This window comes from Miniopterus natalensis, chromosome 7 (assembly GCF_054644295.1).
Source record: "Miniopterus natalensis isolate mMinNat1 chromosome 7, mMinNat1.hap1, whole genome shotgun sequence".
Lineage (NCBI taxonomy): Eukaryota > Metazoa > Chordata > Mammalia > Chiroptera > Miniopteridae > Miniopterus > Miniopterus natalensis.
The window spans coordinates 7,383,448-7,400,617 of record NC_142087.1 but is presented as its reverse complement, the minus strand read 5'-3'; the positions used below and the strand labels follow the sequence as shown (position 1 = coordinate 7,400,617).

The 17,170-nt window shown below is 47.6% G+C and overlaps 1 protein-coding gene across 1 annotated transcript in view; it reads right to left on the bottom strand.

Moving 5' to 3' along the window:
* PTPRT (protein tyrosine phosphatase receptor type T) overlaps positions 1-17,170 on the bottom strand; it is a 511,569-nt gene that overhangs the window by 26,905 nt on the left and 467,494 nt on the right. The window contains exons 17-21 of the mRNA XM_087819279.1: positions 12,266-12,342; positions 5,591-5,627; positions 4,152-4,249; positions 1,793-1,852; positions 1,003-1,119 (exon numbers count right to left, since the gene is read on the bottom strand). Coding sequence (XP_087675405.1) covers positions 1,003-1,119; positions 1,793-1,852; positions 4,152-4,249; positions 5,591-5,627; positions 12,266-12,342 — 389 coding nt within the window. The remainder of the gene's footprint in view (positions 1-1,002; positions 1,120-1,792; positions 1,853-4,151; positions 4,250-5,590; positions 5,628-12,265; positions 12,343-17,170) is intronic.

Genomic DNA, 17,170 nt, shown 5'->3' with positions numbered 1-17,170 from the left:
TGGCCACAGGGTCCATTAATTCTGATGCTTTTAGAAAGTGGCAACTGTGGTGGAGTGGAAGTGACAACGAGCTTCGAGTTAGGGGCTCACGTGTGAATCTTGGTCCAGCTACGTTGCGACTGGGCAACTTTGGACGACTGACTTAAACACTCTGTGCCTAATTTTTGGGGTCTATAAAAATGGAAGTAATAACTGTACCTACCTTAAGGGGTTGTTAAATGGGTTAGGGGAAGATTAAATGAGTTAATTTATACAAAGCAGTTAGGAAAGTGCCTGGTTTAGTAAGTGCTCAATAAATGTTAGCTATCATTACAATGCAATAGTAATGACTAATAACAGTGGCTCTATAATAATTACATTATAAATAGGAATACTAATTTACAATCTCATTCTTGCTCTCAAGTGCCTGCCACCCTGGCCTCCTTTCAGTGCCCAGAGCAGCGTTTCTCAGTCCTGACACTGTTGGCAATTTGGTCTGGACAGTTCTTTGCTGTAGGCACTGTGCTGTCCTGTGAATTATAGGATGTTCATCAGCATCTCTGGCCTCTGCCCACTAGATGCCTGTAACTCCCCTCCTTCCTCTGTTTTGACAACTAAAAATTGCCAAAGGTCCCCTGAGGGACAAAAATCACCCTGAGTTGAGAACCACAGGCCTAGAACGCATCGAAATTTCCTCCCCCTCATTAGTTGCCTAATGCTGCCTCTTCCAGGCAGCCCTCTCCGACTACCTCATCCTCTTGTCTGCACTCATGGCCTATTTCTTTCATGGCTTGTATCACCACATGTCATTATTACATTTATTTGTCTTTTGGATTCTGCCCATCCCTCTCAATGGAGTTGGGAGCCTTTGGAGCAGGAGCCACATCTAACTTGATTGGTGATCTGTCCCTGTGGCCAAGCACAGGATGGTGCAGAGTGGACCCCACTCACTGTGTGTCCTGAATGAACAATCCAGCCAGCTCGCCTAGTGGACAGACTGCCCACAGCCACAGGGATGCTTACCTTCTGGACTGTGAAGGTGCGTATGACGTATTCTGCCAGGGGCTCTGTTTCAATCAGGGTGACTTTAATGTCTCCGTAGACCTCTGTGTCATCTGGCCAGTATCTCACACACTTCACCTGCGAGGAAGGCCAGAGATGAGACGTGTGAGCAGGTGGCTGAGTGTGAGCAGCCGCCTCATCTGGCTTTCCCGTTCAAATAAACCCAAGGGCAACTTTGGTGGCATTTCAGTCCAAGGGGTTCTCAGCTGGCCAGGGATTGGCAACGTGCACGGGGCCAACCTCACCCCCAGAGGAACTGGAGCCATTAGGAATAACGGTAGTACCTTCTCTTGCAGAGCTCCTGATAATTTCCAAGTCCATTACCAAATAGATCTAGGCGAGCTAGGCGGGTGGTGGTATCCCCATATCACGGATGAAAATACTACTCAAGTTCGGAGGTTTTGGTGGCTTGGCCAAGGTCATGTGGCCAGTTTTCTACCTTTGGCTGAGTGGTATATCAGGCTAGGGCCGCTGATATCAGCAGAGCAGAGATGAGAATAAAAGGTGGGAAACAGCGAGGAGGTGAAAGCAGAAGTGGTCGGGAGGGACATTAATATTAAGAGCTGGCAGTCAGGGGCGGCAAGGAGAAGGCTCGCAGTGGGGGGAGGATGGTAGGTGCTGGGCTCAGGGGGAAGACACTGCCACTGCTCTCGGACGCTACGAACAAGCCACTCCCACACCTGACTCTGCGTCACACTCCGCAGGAGGAAAAAGAGATCATGGTTTCCCCTTAAAAGAACAAAAGCATTACCATTCCGGGGGACGCCGCACGGCCTAGAGTGGCATTTCCCACAGTGTGTTCCGCTGGGTGCTAATAGGTGTTAGGTAAAAAACAAGAAAACAAAAAACAAACAAAAAAGGTTTTGTGGTCAAATGAGTTTGGGAAATGCTGGATTAAACAAAGCTAAACAGGCTGTTTTGCTACAGGACTACTCAGCTGGTTTAATATGCTATTGCTAATGTTTTCTTTTCTTCCTCTCTCTGATTTTTTGTTTTTTGACTCTCCAAAAGGGGGCAAAGAGTACACAGCATTTCCCAAACGTATTTAACCATGGAACCCTCTTCTCACTAAGCATCCTGCAGACTAGCATCCCATGGAACCCACTTAGGGAAACGCTGGTAGAGCGCAGCAGGCTTTGGAGGCAAATGGATGCATTGCATGATTCTAACACTCAGTAGCTGTGCAACTTCCAGAAACTGCTGAGACCTCTCTGAGCCTCAGCTTCTATTAATGATGACAGCTATACTTATTGAGTGCTTACTATGTCTAGCCCTATGTTTTCTATAAATACTTTACATGTGGTATTTTAATTACTTATCACTATAACCATATAGATATTATTATTTTCTCCATTTTTACAAATGAGGAATTGGAAGCACAGGGAGGCTAAGAAAATTGCCCAAGGTCAACAGTCAGGATGGGATGGAGCCAGGATGCAAAGCCAGGGCATCTGAATAATTACCAGGAACACTGTCTAGTATAATTGTGAGATGTAATGAAGTTAACGCATGATAGGCTCTGGCACAGTGCTTGGCTCCTAGAAGGAGTTCCATTAAGAGACTGCTCTCCTGTCCCCTTCCCAAATGCAAATTAGATTCATGATCTACCCATCCAGGGATATGTTATAGAACATGTGGGATATGTTATAGAACAGGTTGGAATTTGCCTCGGGATTCTTAAACCCCAGGATGGCTTTTGTCCACTGTATCCACAGCCTGGGCCTCAGGCTCTGGGGAGCAGTCCTGGGTAGGGGCACCATGAGCACTAGAATGAGAGACAAGAGTTGAAGATCCTGCCCGGGTTCTGGCTGGGTGACTTCAGGGTAGTGACTCCACCCCTTTGGGTCTCTTTCCTCATCTGTAAAACTGGGGAATGGACAAGAGTGGGCTCAAGGATCAAGTCTCCCCTGGCTCTGAATTCCTATTAGGACATGAGATGTCCACTGCCCTTTACTGGATTATGACTCACAGCGAGGTCTCCCTTCCCCATGATCTCAGAAGCCAGGACTTTATTCTGATGACTTATCTTGTTCTTGCCCAAATGAAAACTTACCTGCCCACTCTTTAGTCAGCCCGTAAGCAGAGAGGCGCTCTTAATTCTAGTGTGTGCACACTGCCTGTGAACCCAGCAGCCCACCCACCCGCATGCCACTGTTTACCAAGTAGGCAACAGCAAGCTGGGCACAGTCCCGTTTCTAAGCCCTAGGAGTAGCTGAGGACCACACAGGGGAGAGTTGAGAGAGAGCAGAGGGGGAGACCAAGGCCTGAACCCTGAAGAAGGTGGAGACTCAGAGTCAGGGAACAAAGGGTCGGATGCTGCTGGGAGGTTGAGTACAATGAGAAGAGAGAAGTGGCTGCCGGATCTATCCACATGAAGGATGCTGGTGATGACAGCAGTGCTGTGGGTGGGATGGAGGGAGGAGCGAGGCTGGAGTGGGCAGAAGAGAACCGAGTGCAGAAACAGAGCCTGCCTGACAGTCCTGAGAGTCTGGCACAAAGGCAGGGACAAGAGAATCACCTGTTCACCTGTTTTATAGCTTTAAGGGGGAAAGTACTCAGAAGGGTTGCATGCAAACATCTAGTGATCAGAAAGAGAATTATTTTTCAAGTGAGGGGGGACGTGAGGAAGTTCTTGAGCAGGATCTGTGATTCAAGCCACTGGTATTGCCTTCGAAAGGGCAAGAGTCACTTCCTCCATCGTATTAGGTTGAGCCAAAGAATCAGCTGATATTCTACCATCTGGGGTCAACAGAAACAACTATTTTTATGTTTCAACCTGGTAGTAGAGGGGAGCAATGAGATGGTTGTAGACACAAGTAGATACAAGCTTTGGGGGGTGAAGATGAGAGAGTTCACATCTGATGCCTTAAATTTCCTCTAACTATATGAGATGATGTCATCCACGGAGAGTGAGGGTGGAGAAAGGAATGAGGGGCGTCTGGAGGGAAAGGAGTCTTCAAGTGTGGGACAGAAGTGAGGATTTCTCCCTTGGAGGTGGCTGTGAGGGTGAGATGCGGAACAGGAGGCACTGGGCACACTGCAGGCGCAGAGACATGCTCAGCTGTGCAACGCCAGCATCCTCTATCCAGGTAACCACAGGAGGGGCTTACCCTGCCCACTTCCACGAGGTTCGTGACCATGACGATGCTGGCTGAGTTCTCCTGCCAGATCATTCTCCAAAAGTCCTTTACGGTCTCCTGCATCGGACCTGCCAACAGAGAAGGGGACAACAGGATCAAAGACCGCAAGTATCAGGAAGCAGCCAGGAGGCCGTCCCTTCTGGCTGCCCAGCCCAGGTTCCACATGGGTGAGTGACAGTGAGACCAGGGGAGTCTCACTGAGACACCCAGGTAGCTGAGACGGGTCTGAGGAGTGCGAGGTCAGAGTAGGGATAAGAAAATCCACATTCCAAACAGGCAAGGTCCGAGGCTCCCCCCCCCTCGCCCATCCTGCTGCTCAGACCCTTCCCACCAGCCCTTTCCCCCTGACCCATCACCTTATCTGGACTATATTACAGGGTTAATAATATAGCTTAGGGGAGTTTCCATAAAAATTGGGCTCTGGAACCTCAATGAGACAGGAAGGAAATTGGGGTAGAGAGGGCAGGGGTCATGGAGAGCTACCTGGAGCCAGATGCTGGGAGCGCAAAGAAAAGGTGCCTGATTCTGAGCACTCGTGTGGAGCTCAGACAGAACGGGAAAAAGTAGACAAGACATGGGAGATAGGATCTGAGAATCCAAAGCCATTTCCTTGGAAAATCTTCCTTCAACATCCTGGGCCTTCATTATTTTTAAAATTACAAGAGTGATATGTGTATTTGATATAAAAATTTGAATGCTGTTGTTCTATATATACACACACATATATAAATGTATGTGTATGTATGTATACATCTGCATTTACTGTAATAAGCATCATATCTATTATACGGATTTTCCCAAGCCCTTAAAAGTCTTACCAAGCATACTTTTCATACATGCATAATTTTCCATAAGAGGGAAATATCACAAGTTAACCAATCTACCAATTGTTAGGCACTTAAGATTTTTCACTTTTTTTCCTATTCTTGATAATACTGGTTAGAGTATCTTTATATATGTCATTGTCCATAGATGTAATCATCCATAGGACTTCCCCCCAGAAAGGTCTGAGAAATACGATCATTTGTCAGCCTTCTGATCACATCCTGCCAAGTTGCTCTCTAGGGCAGCTGGCTGCTTCCCTCTTCGGGGCTCACACCCACCGAGGAGACAAGGCGCCATCCGGTCCACTTCTGAATGCTCGGCATCAGGGGCACCGCCCTAGGCTGACACTTTTGGCCTGTCCTGCCTGACCATTTCCTGGTGGCACCTCCTTCCCTTCTAGCTCAGGCCCTTCCCACTGGAGCTGAACTTGTCACCTCCTTCTTTCCCAAACAAACAAACGAACCATCTCAAGACCTCTGGAGGCTCTCCAGTCCAACCCCTATGCGACCCCTTTGCTGGCAGAAGCTCATTTCTCTCCTCCAGTGAAGGGCGAGGGCCCCTTAGAGAGAAAGAAGGGCACTTACCTTGAGTTGCAATGTAGTGCCTCGGTCGATGGTAACCCTGGATAACAGAGAAAAGCACAGTGAAGGGCCTCCCGTTCAATCTTGCAAACAGCATAATATCAATCATCATCCTTTCTAAGGCATGGGACTAGCATTGGCCATCTCCCAGAGAAGTGGTAAAGATTAAATAAGATAATGTGTACAAAGTGCTCAGCAAATCATTAAATGTTAGCTATCACTATATTACTACAGCTGGGAAGTGCCCATGCAGGCTCGCCTCGGAGCCAGTGGACGAGCGAAATTGGGTGGGCATCACTTATGCCCATGCACCCAGAAAGAGGTAGAAAAGAAATTTTCAGGGTTCTGTGGGACATCAATCACCATGAAGTTTTTTCTGAGCCATGATTATATGCAGAGCACCGCACGAGGCCCTGTAGGGCACCTAAGAAAATAATTGCATTCTGGGCTTCTTGCATTAGTGACAATTAGACAAAGAACACTGGGACTGAAGCTGCACTGCCTGTTTGCGCGACACGGCTGGGCTTGGAAGTGAAGCCCCGTTCATTGGGGAAGACCCCTGTTGGTGTGCCCTAGAGACCGATAAAGCCACTTTCTGATTCCGAGACCCCCTGTATGTTACAGTGTTCCAATAGGCCCTGCTGGCTCTGGTGCGGGGTGACTCTGGCGCCCCATAATCCTAATAGCTGGGGAGGAGGTGGAAGATGACTTTCTCTTTTGCCTGGACGTGGCATATGTGGAGGATTCCCTTTCTTGTTACAGAGAGGAAGTGTATCTATCATATTGGGTAAAAGTTCAAGTTTTGGAGACAGATCTGTTTAGTACATAGCACTGAACGTAATTAGCGTTTATTGAATGAATAAATGAGTTAGTGTATGAATAAATTTAAGAAAATACAGATGCCAATTATGGAGTGTGTTGGTGGAGAGGTTGTTGACAGTCCTGAAATCCACTTTCCCTCGTGGTCAACCATCTCAGGAGAAAATAAGTCCTATAGTTTGATGAATACCTATTTCTGTCTTAAGTTTTGGTGATCAGTCCTTCTGTCCTGCTGAGGTGGATGAGCTGCCTCAAGACCCCCTTCTTCAGGACTGAGCCAGACTTGCCATCTGCATGGTTTATGGTGTGGTGTCTTTGAGTTCTGGATCTGCTTTCTGATTCAAAGACTAGTTCCTGAGTCCTCTGCATTTCTCTACCTGTCTTCTACTTGCTCCATAAGTATTTACTTAGTATGTTCTAATTACTGGTAGTGCTTGGGTTGCCTGTCAGTATCAAACCAACATTATGACCAGAACTGTTGGACTAACCACTAGAAATCAACAGTCCCATCTAAAGTCTTTGCTTGAGTGGGTCTATCTTCTTAGTGAGGTTGTCAGCTTCTTGAGGACAAACACTGACTCTTAAGTTACAAAAATTTTTCCCATAGAGCCTAGTACAGTGTGAAACTCAGAGCAATGCCCAATATGGGGCCTCCCTGCTCCTGAGTGGTCCTGCAGGGCTTTGTATATGCCCAGTTAACACACCTCCAACATGTACTGCGTTACGCTTTTTGTGCTTTTCTCCCTTTGGGCCATGGGACAGGCCCAGAGCCAGGTGCAGCTTTCAGCAAAGACTGGTTGGTGGGATACTGGCATGAATATGTCTCTGAGGTGAGGCTGGGTCTCTCCCTAATGCACTGGGCAGAAAAAGACCCTTTGGAGGAAACTGACTTGGAAGATTCCAATGTGCTTGAAAGTCAATGGGATAAAATTCTGAGCAAGAAATTCACCTTTCAATTGTGGGGTTAGGCGATTTGGGCTCACTAGTTTGTTCATTCATTTGTTTTCTCAGTTATTCAATATTCAAGCAGCAGGTATTAATTGAGCACCTACTACTACAGACAAGGCACTGGAAATATAAAAGTGAACCAGATGGATGTGGGGTTTGCTTCTGAGCTTTTGGAATCAACAAACTGGGGTAGGGAAAGGTGTGGGGCTTTGTGGTGCTCCCCTGGGGAGCTGACTCAGCCAAGGACGCAGAGAAGTGTTCCCTGAGGTAGAGGCTGTTGAATTGGCCTCGTAAGCTGAGCTTGGGCATCTTGGCATTGCTGCTGTTCCCATTATCTCTTCAGCAATTTTCTCAGGTTTCCTGCTGCTCTCCCTGGGGCTCAGTGGCTGTCTTGCTTTTCTTCAGACACAATAGTTTCTATCTAGAGGCCTAAGCAGTGGCCATTCCCTGTGCCTGCTATGTCTGTCCCCAAACAACTGAGCAGCTTGCTCTCTCCCTTCATCCAGACTGTCAGTCACCTCCCCAGAGAATCCTTCCCTGCCCATCCTGTCAGGCTCTTTCTGCTTTCACTGGTTTCCTGTTTTCCAGAGCACTTACCACCAAATGGCATAATGTTTTGTGTTTACTTACATGCTTATTGCCTGTTTCCCGGTGGAATGAGAGCTCCAATGGGCAGGGCTGTGTCCGGCCTGCTCACAGCTGTGCCCAGCCCAGAGAAGTCTCCTGGGCAGCAGCCTTGACAAATGCACAGCAGATGCCTGCTGTGTGCCTGTCCCCATGCTGCGTCTAAGCAAAGAGACCCTGTCTGGCCTCCAAGAACCCATGCAGTCCCCAGAGAGGAAACATTCTAACCATGAGCGAGACTCCAGCAGTTTTGATAAAAGGAAATGAACTGCTCAACTGCAGCTCCTCGGGGGACTTGCTGAGAGTTGGTACAGAAGAGTTCCTAACCTTAAAGGAACTTGGGGTTCATTTAAGTCCCACCTATAAAGCACTCAGACCGACTGCAGCCAGCCCTGGGCCGGCCTGCATCTGTCGTGAGCAATGGGAAAGAGGTTCGCATCCCAACACATTAAACTCGCTCTGCACTCATGCATCTGTTACTTACTGGGACCCACATACGATGTTTATTTCCAGACTGGTAATTTAGAACAGATTCAAGTGCCCAATACGTTCTCGGGCGCACAAACAACCCCGCCAGAGGGATGGCTCAGACGGTAGCAGAGCCATGGCCTCTGGAGGCACAGAAAGGGCCGGCCCCATTCAACTCATTGTCCAAATGGAGTCATTCTAATGGACTGTCAGGGTCCAATTGTGGATAAACGATTCTAGTGTGGCCAGTGAGCTCTTTGGAGAGCTGGGAGGATTAGGTTGGTGTGGAGGCCAGGACCGAGGGGTGAAGATTAGACAGCTGTCTAGAGTATTGACTTGCCAGGTGCACCCAGAGAAGCCCCAGGATTTTTAACTTTGCTGGCTTATACAGTAGGCTTACAGTTACTGGGATTCTCCCGCTCTCTGGCATGTGTTGGTAACACTGGGCTGGGAGGCGCCTGTGCTTGGTGTCTTCTCTGTCCCCCATTGCCCCTCTCTTCCCTTGCATGCTCTGCTCTGTGCCGCGGGAGGCTGATCTATATCCGCACCATCGCTTCCATGCCTTCCCGTCTGAGCTGGGTTGGGTCAGTGGGGAGCAGACGAGGAGCTCAGAGGCATGGGGAGCTTGGGCGGGTGTTGTTTCAGTGCTCTCCTATCGTGGCCTGGACCATGAAATGTGGCCGCTGCTAGCAGGGGGCTCTCTCCTCACAGCTGCTCTCTCCCTCTCTAGGCCCAGAGCTCTCTGCTGTTGCTAGTCCTGGGGACACTGTACCCCACCCTGCTAGTTCTCCTCAGTCCTGTTCCACCCTTATTAACCTCTCCTGGGTTAATCCCTCTGAGTGAGCCTCTGTTTCTCGATGGGACCCAGACAGATAGACAACTTACATCAGTTATCACGTTCTTGTGGGGTGGCAATATTATCCCATATTACAGATATCAGAACAAGTAAATAACTTACACAAGAGCGTAAGGGTAGTAAACAGAACTGCCCGGGTTCAACAGGCCCTACAATGACTGAATTCATGACTTTGGGCTTGTGAGCCCTTGGCTTTAACCACAGAGACCCAGCACCGAACCCAGTATCATGTGTTAAGACAGCATCCAGCAGAGGCTGTCTGGCCAGCCTGTAAAATCTGCTTGTTACAGAGCGAGGGAGAAGGCTGTGGTGTGTCCTAGGTGGGCAGAGAACTGGATTCTAGCTGTGTGACCTTTAGCAAGGCAAACCTTAACTCCTGGCTGTTAAATAGGTGGTGTTACTAGCATTATTAGTTATTAGTTATTAGTGTTATTAGCATTGATGCGGCAGAGATTCACTTGCATTTACAGAAATTTCATTTGTTGCCTATAAAACACCAAAGCATGCAGTCAGATACTCACTCAACTTTGGATTGAGTGTTTATCTAGAAAAGTGAATTTTGCTAGAGGTTACCACTCAGATGACAAATGCCAGGTATTGCAACTCAGGCCAGGAGACCCCACATGGGCCGTGGCCCTCAAGGCTACCACATTCAAACTGCAGAGGTCAAGGGGAAATGGAAGGAACTGACTCAGCCTAGTTCAGCACATGCAGGAGGGGCAGTAGGAAGAACCCTGAGCTGGGAGTCATTCGGGTCAGGTTCCTTGCCTGGTCCTGCCGCTGACCAGCTGCATTGCCTTAGACAAGCTTTGCAATCTTGGCTTTTCTATCTGGAAAATGGGGGTGACTGCCTACCTTAGAGGGCTATTGAGAGGTCTTGATAAACTGACTCATTTAAAACCACCCATCATATGAGGACTCAAGAGTGACTCATTTGGCACCATTGGCTCTTGTTATTGCTTTACTGTTATTATTAAACCCGTAGGGCATGGTGGGGAAGGCACCCCTGACTCAGACTCCTGCTCCCTCCTCCCTCAAGTCCTAGCACTGTGATCCTGGATAAGTTACATGACCTAGAAAGCGTCAGTTTACTCACCTGGAAATTACTTTGTGAGGTTGTGGTACTAGTTAAGGTAATGCTGATGTACAAGAGGTGATGAATAATTCTTAGGTTGCTGTCAACTTTTCTTTCCTAGCTGACTTTTACTCGCTAAGGCAGCACTGTGCCACCTCCTCCAGGAAGGCCTCACTGACCACCCCACCTCCACCTCGAGGCTCTGATTTTCCTTTATGCCTCCACAGGCTGGGCTCTGTAAGGCTTTTTTTCCTAATCTGACTCCCTCATCAGGCTTGAGTCCCTTTTAAGGTCTGTATTTCCAGTACACTGCAGGATCTGCTCAGTGTCTGTGAAAGGAATACTAATGCACAGACACACACACACTCACACATCACAAACACAGATACACACATAGGCACAGACACACAGATACACATATACACACATACATATACATACACACTCACACATTCATATACACACACACACTCATTCACATATATAATCACACACAGACTCACACACAGACACACACACGGACACATCCACACTCACACAACACACGTACACTCATACACACAGACACAGACACACAGCACGGGGAAGCACAAGGAACAGGTCTAAGGGCAAACAGGCAAATGACCAGCACAGGCTCATGTTTGCTGAACTGACAAATCCTCCGGTTCAGCCCAGATGATGGGAAATTGCAGAGCATGCCATTGCGTTTTATAGCTGATCTATGAAGCACATGGGAGTTTGAGGAAGCAAGGTGGGTCTCTGAGCCATTCGTCAAGGCCCTGGGCTCCTCGCTGAGGTCCTGAGAAGCCTGGCTTGAATCAGTCCCCCTGAGATGTCCACCTGGTCCTGAGGTCGTGCTCCCCCTCTGCAAAGTTTCCCACTCCCATGGGTGCCTGTCTTGACCCCTCTTGTATTTAGTCCCTTCCTCAATAGTGTCTGGAATACAGAAGTGCCCCCTTTTCTAACTCGGTGTCCTAATCCCAGACTCTCCTCCCTCTGATCTCTCTCACCCCTGGAAATAGATCAGTCAGCCCGAAGCTCAGCTCTGAACTGGTCACCACCTTGTTCAAACCTCTCCATAGCTTTCTCTTGTCCACAGGATCAAGTCCTACTTCTTAAGTTTGATCACAAGGCACCAATGATCTAGCTCCAACCTTACCTTCCACTATTCCCATCACGCAGTCTCTGCTCCCCTCACACTGAGCTGGGGCCTGTCTTTGCTCCCAGCTGCTACATCTCGACTATACCGTCCTCTCCAACCAGAGGCCCATCTTCCCTCTCTTTGGTTTTCAAGTCTACCTGTGCTTGAAGCTTTGGTTCACATCACATTTTGCATTCCTGATGGAAGAAGCAATTTCCGCGCCATCTTTGAACCGCTATAGCATTTTATCTGAACTTGTCTCTTAACCACTTTCTAGTTTGTTCTGGAATTACTGATGGGCACAGCTTATCTTCCTGCTAAGGTTTTAGAGGGTAGGACTATGGCATTTTAAGCTTTATGGTTCTCGTAGCCTCCAGCACACAGTAGGCACTTTAAAATTCTTCTTGTCTAAATGGCTGTACCTTCAAATGAATGAATGAATGGGTAGACAGACACATATACAGATGAATCAGCAGGGGAACAGAGCTGGCAGTTGTTCTGGGGCCCTACAGAGCAGGCCACTGCAGCCTGCCTGAGTACTGTCATTCAAGCAGGGCCAACTGAGTCATTATAGGCAGCTTTAGATGGATCATTAACTTGGGTCATGCTAATTACACAAATCAGGGGAGCCATGGACATGTTCTGGGAAGGCCACCTTCTGTGGGAGAGTCAGGGGACAGCCACAGATTTTGAGGCTACTGCAGTCAGCCCCAGCCCCTGGCTGCCCAGCCCCATGAAGACACTCACATCAATGTAGTTGGCGTTGATGTAGTCGGAGTGCGGGTCTCCATCCAGCACCAGCAGCCTTACTCGGGAGTGGTCGTCTACGGGGGGGGGGGGGGGGGGGGGGGGAGAGAGAGGGAGGGAGGGAGGGAGGGAAAGAGAGAGAGAGAGAACAAGGGGATGGGTGATAAGACACAGTCTGGTGAGGAGCCAGCCCTGCCCTCCGTTAGAGCCACATTTATTAATTACTGCACATTTAGCATCATGTGACTTTTGCACAAACCCCCTCACTTAACTCTCCAGCACTGCCCTCAGTTATTATCCCCATTTACAGATAAGGAAGCTGAGGCCCGGGGAGATTACTATGCCTTAAACAGGACCTGTATCTTCTCTTTTCCTCACCTGCCCTCCTGATTCTGGCTTTGGCATTACCTACCTGCGTGAGTCTTCATGATTTTGTCATTAAAATGGGGATGGAATCAGGACAATTTGAGAGAGACAACATGAAAACTCCCGGGAAGCGAGACTTTGGATCGGGATTAATATGCTTCATTTTCATGCTTGCTTAAAAGCAGCAAATCTACCTATTTTCCACATGGGCACAAATTGCTTTTCTTTTGCCTCTTGGAGGTTTGCAAATAGATTGTCGGCCACATATTGCTATCAATACTATCATTCATGCAGAGCCGACTAAATCATTATAAAAGAGGTCATCAATAACTGAAAACCGTGTTACAGAGAACACCATTCCTAACACAATCTAGGCATAAACAAGATTTGCAGGCTTTGGTCGATGGCACGCTGACTTCAAATAACACCAAATAAAAACCATTAAAAAAAACAAGTACCGCAGAAGAATCAGGCAAATCTTTTACAATTAACTAAAGTGAGCTCTGATACATAAAAAGACACAGGCAATCGGAAGGCCCTGGTTGGGTCTGGTTGGGAGGAGGGGCTCAGCTTGCTGCCCAGGTCACTGTGCACACGCCACTGCATGGCTCTGGACAGTCCACCTTACTCTAGGACAGGGCTGGGGCTCCAAGCAAGTAGGCTGCAGAGCTTTGAGCATCCTCAAGGGTCCATAGGGACCAAGGTCAGGTCAGCGAATTCTGTTAGACTTACACAGTACTTTGCAGTTTATAAGCAGTTACTATTACTAACGAACCCCCTGAGGACAGGGACACTGACTGCTTTGTTTCCTGTTCTGTCCTCTGCACCTCCGCATGTGGCAGGTACTCACAGGTGAATGTATGAATGGATGACCACATGGGACTCACAGTGATGCTGGGAGAGAAGCAGGATGCCATTAGCCCTTGTCACAAATGAGGAAACAGGCTCACAAGGACTGGCTGGCCATCAGCAGCGGATGGGGCAACTTGGAAAAGCAGGGTCCAGACATTCAAGCTTCCAAAGGGGGGGTCTAAGTGGATACTAGAAATCACTTCAAGTGTCCACAGCGCAAGGAATTAATGACAGAGAAGTGGTTACCTTGGTGATGGATGAGTTGAGAAACCAAACAGAGAATGAATTGAGAAAGAGAAGCACTGTGTCTCCTTAGACACGGCCTCCCAAGGGACGGTGGGACAGAGGGAGGAGCCGGAGGTACCAGGGCTCAGGGCTGGGGCCACCTGTGGGAACTGGAGCTGCAGTGGGCTTCTTTGGTGAAAGCTGGAGAAAAGGAGGAGCCTGAGATTGGGACAGAGTGGGGAGAAATACCCCTGCCTCTCCCCTTCTCCCACCTTCCAATCTCCCACCGGTGCATGTCTTTGGCCAAAGCCAGACCGAAGCCAGCTGATGAGAGACTGAGAAATGCAACCTGCAGGGATCGGTTCTCCATGAGCAAAAGGTGAGCAGGGGAAGGCAAGGAATAGGCCCCAGGATGAACAAACAGGTCCAGGACTGGACAGCATACCACCCTGTATCCATTAATTCACCAACTAATTAATTCAAGAATTATTCATTCAGCATCTGCCATGTGCCAGGCAGAGTGCTAGACACTGAGATGCGCTGGATGCCTAGCTCATCACGGGGAAGAGTTCCAGGGGAAGGCACTGAGGGAGTAGGTGGGAAGTCTGAGCCATCCCTTTGGGTGGGTGGGGGAGTGGGGTGTGAAGGAATCGGAAGCTAACCTTTATGGAGTTCAGGATAGGTACCAGAGACTTTACACACCTGATCTTACCTCGTTATTTATTCCCCCAAATAACTTGATAGATTATTATAATAATACCAAAATGATAGGGTGTTATGATTCTCCCCATTTCACAGATGAAGAAACTGGGGCTCAGAGATGTTAAGCAGGTTTCCCTTGTTATACAGCCTGTAAGTAGCAGGGCTGAGACTCTCTCAGGTCTGTCTGACTCTGGACCCTGGTTCTGTCCACGATGTGCAGTCCCCGGACTTCTCTCATCTCACAGGTCTCACTCCTGGAGTCCATGCAAATGGTTGGTCCCAACCCAGAGAGTGGAACCCCTGGGGGACCTCCCACCCAGCAGGGGTTGGATAGGGCCCCGCATCTTATTCTGAGCGCCGGCTGTTAAGCTTTGTTACCAGAGGTTACAAAAACTGTAAGCCTTAAAAAAGTGAAAATGCATATTGTGTTTTCACTCATTGGTCTCACTAATGACTTATCGATTCAAAAATCTCCTTTATTTATCGAGTTATGCTCCAGGGGTCCATTGCACTGAGAACAGAGATTCTGGTGTAAAATGTTGAAAGGTAATTTTCTTTAATATACGATGGAACTTAAAATCTGAAAGCCAAAATTATTAAAAAGAAAACAAAAGGAAACAAACTTATTTCGTTCGATACTCTTTTTTGTTGTTGTTGTTAATCTTCACAGAGGATATTTTTACATTGCTTTTCAGAGAGAGTGGAAGGGGGGGGAAGAGAGAGGGGAAGAGAGAGGGAAAGAGAGAGAAAGAGAAAAAGATCGATATGAGAGAGACACATCAACTGGTTGCCTCCTGCATGCACCCTGACCAGGGTCCGGGAGCGAACTGCAACCCAAGTGCGTGCCCTTGACCGGGAAATCCAACCTGTGACACTTCAGCATTCAGGCTGACACTCTAACCACTGAGCCACACCAGCTAGGGCCCATTCAAGACCCTTAAAGATGAAAGGGGCATCTAACCACCAGCTGATGGTGTTTGCCAGCATCTCGTCTCCATTCATTTATTAAGAACACATTTACTGAGCACCTACTATGTGCAGGCTTGCTGAAGGGACTAAGAAAGTGTATGAAAGTGATACTCAAGCTTAAGGAGTTTGCCAATGTTGTGGGGGAGACAGACTGCGCTTTGAAGTGAAACTTCAAGGTCTAAAAGTAGAGAATATAGGGCTTTGTGGAGCGATATAGGAATGAGGAATTAAAAATGAATTAAGTTTGACCTGTGGACAATGAGGAATGTCTTTCCATCAGAGGGAACCACAAGAGTGAAGGCAGAGATCCTGAAAAAGCATGCACATTGGGAGCTGAAGAGTTTCCTGTCTTGTAAAGGTAGAGGGTGAGGGGATTAGCGATGGGAGAGGAGACAGAGGTGGCTGGGGTTAGATTACAGAGGGCTCTCCAGGCCATATTAAGGCACTTTGATGCAGGTAACCATCCCTCGGGGTCTGGGGTCTGCAGGGCATCCAATTCAGACTCTACATTCTGAGGCTGTGAAAGGTTATTTTAGGGATTCATTCTTACATGATCTAACTTGTGGCAAGTAAGATACACTAAGGATGTGATGTATGAAGATGAGGGTTGGATCTGGGTTCAAATCTTAGCTCCATCATTTAGTACATCAGTTGATCTCCCTTAGCCTTGGGTTCCTTAGCAAAATGGGGCCAATACTATATAGTTCAAAGAATGTTGGGAGGGTTATATGAGGAAAGTCAGGCATGAAAACTGAAAGGACGTTAAGAGAATGAAAAGATGAGCCACCCACAGACCGAGAGAAAATATTTGTAAAAGACGTATCTGATCAAAGACTTGTAGCCACAACATACAAAAATACTCTTAAAACTCACAATAAGAAAACAACTCAATTGAAAATGAGCAAAATCTCTGAACAGATACCTCACCAAAAAAGATATACAGGTGGCAAATATTCAAATGAAAGGATGTTCAACATCATGTTTTATCAGGGAACTGCAAATTAAACAGTGAGACACCTCTACACACCTACTAGAATGGCCAAAATCCAGAACACTGACAACACCAAATGCTGGCGAGGAGGTGGAGCAACAGGAACTGTCATTCATTGCTGGTGGGAATGCAAAATGGTACAGCCACTTTGGAAGACAGTTTCCTCTCAAACTAAACATACTCTTACACGATCCAGCAATTGCTATCTCTGATATTTACCCAAAGGAGTTAAAAACCCCACACACGGATGTTTATAGCAGCTTTACTCACAACTGCCAAAACCAAGATGTCCTTCAACGGGTGAATGGATAAACAAATTGTGGTATGTCCATACAATGGAATATTATTCAGTGGTATAAAGAAATGAGGCATCAAGCCATGAAAAGACATGGAGGAAACTTAAATGCATACTGCTAAGTGAAAAATGCCACCCTGAAAAGGCTTCACGGTAGTAATTCTAACTCCCTGGCATTCTGAAAAGGCAATTAAAAGATCAGCGGTTGCCAGGGACTTGGAGGGAGGGAGGAACAGGTGGAGCACAGGGAGATTTTAGGGCAGTGAAACTATTCTGTATGATACTGTCCTGGTGGATACATGTCACCAAACATCCGTAAATAACAAAGAACTGTACAAAACAAAGAGTGAACTCTACAAACTATGAACTTTAGTTAGTAATAATGGATCAATATTGGTTCATCAATTGTAACAAATGTATCACATCAGGTGTTCATAACAGGGAAACTGGATATGGGAGAGGGTCGAGGGTGTATGGAGACTCTGCATTCTGCTCAGATTTTCTG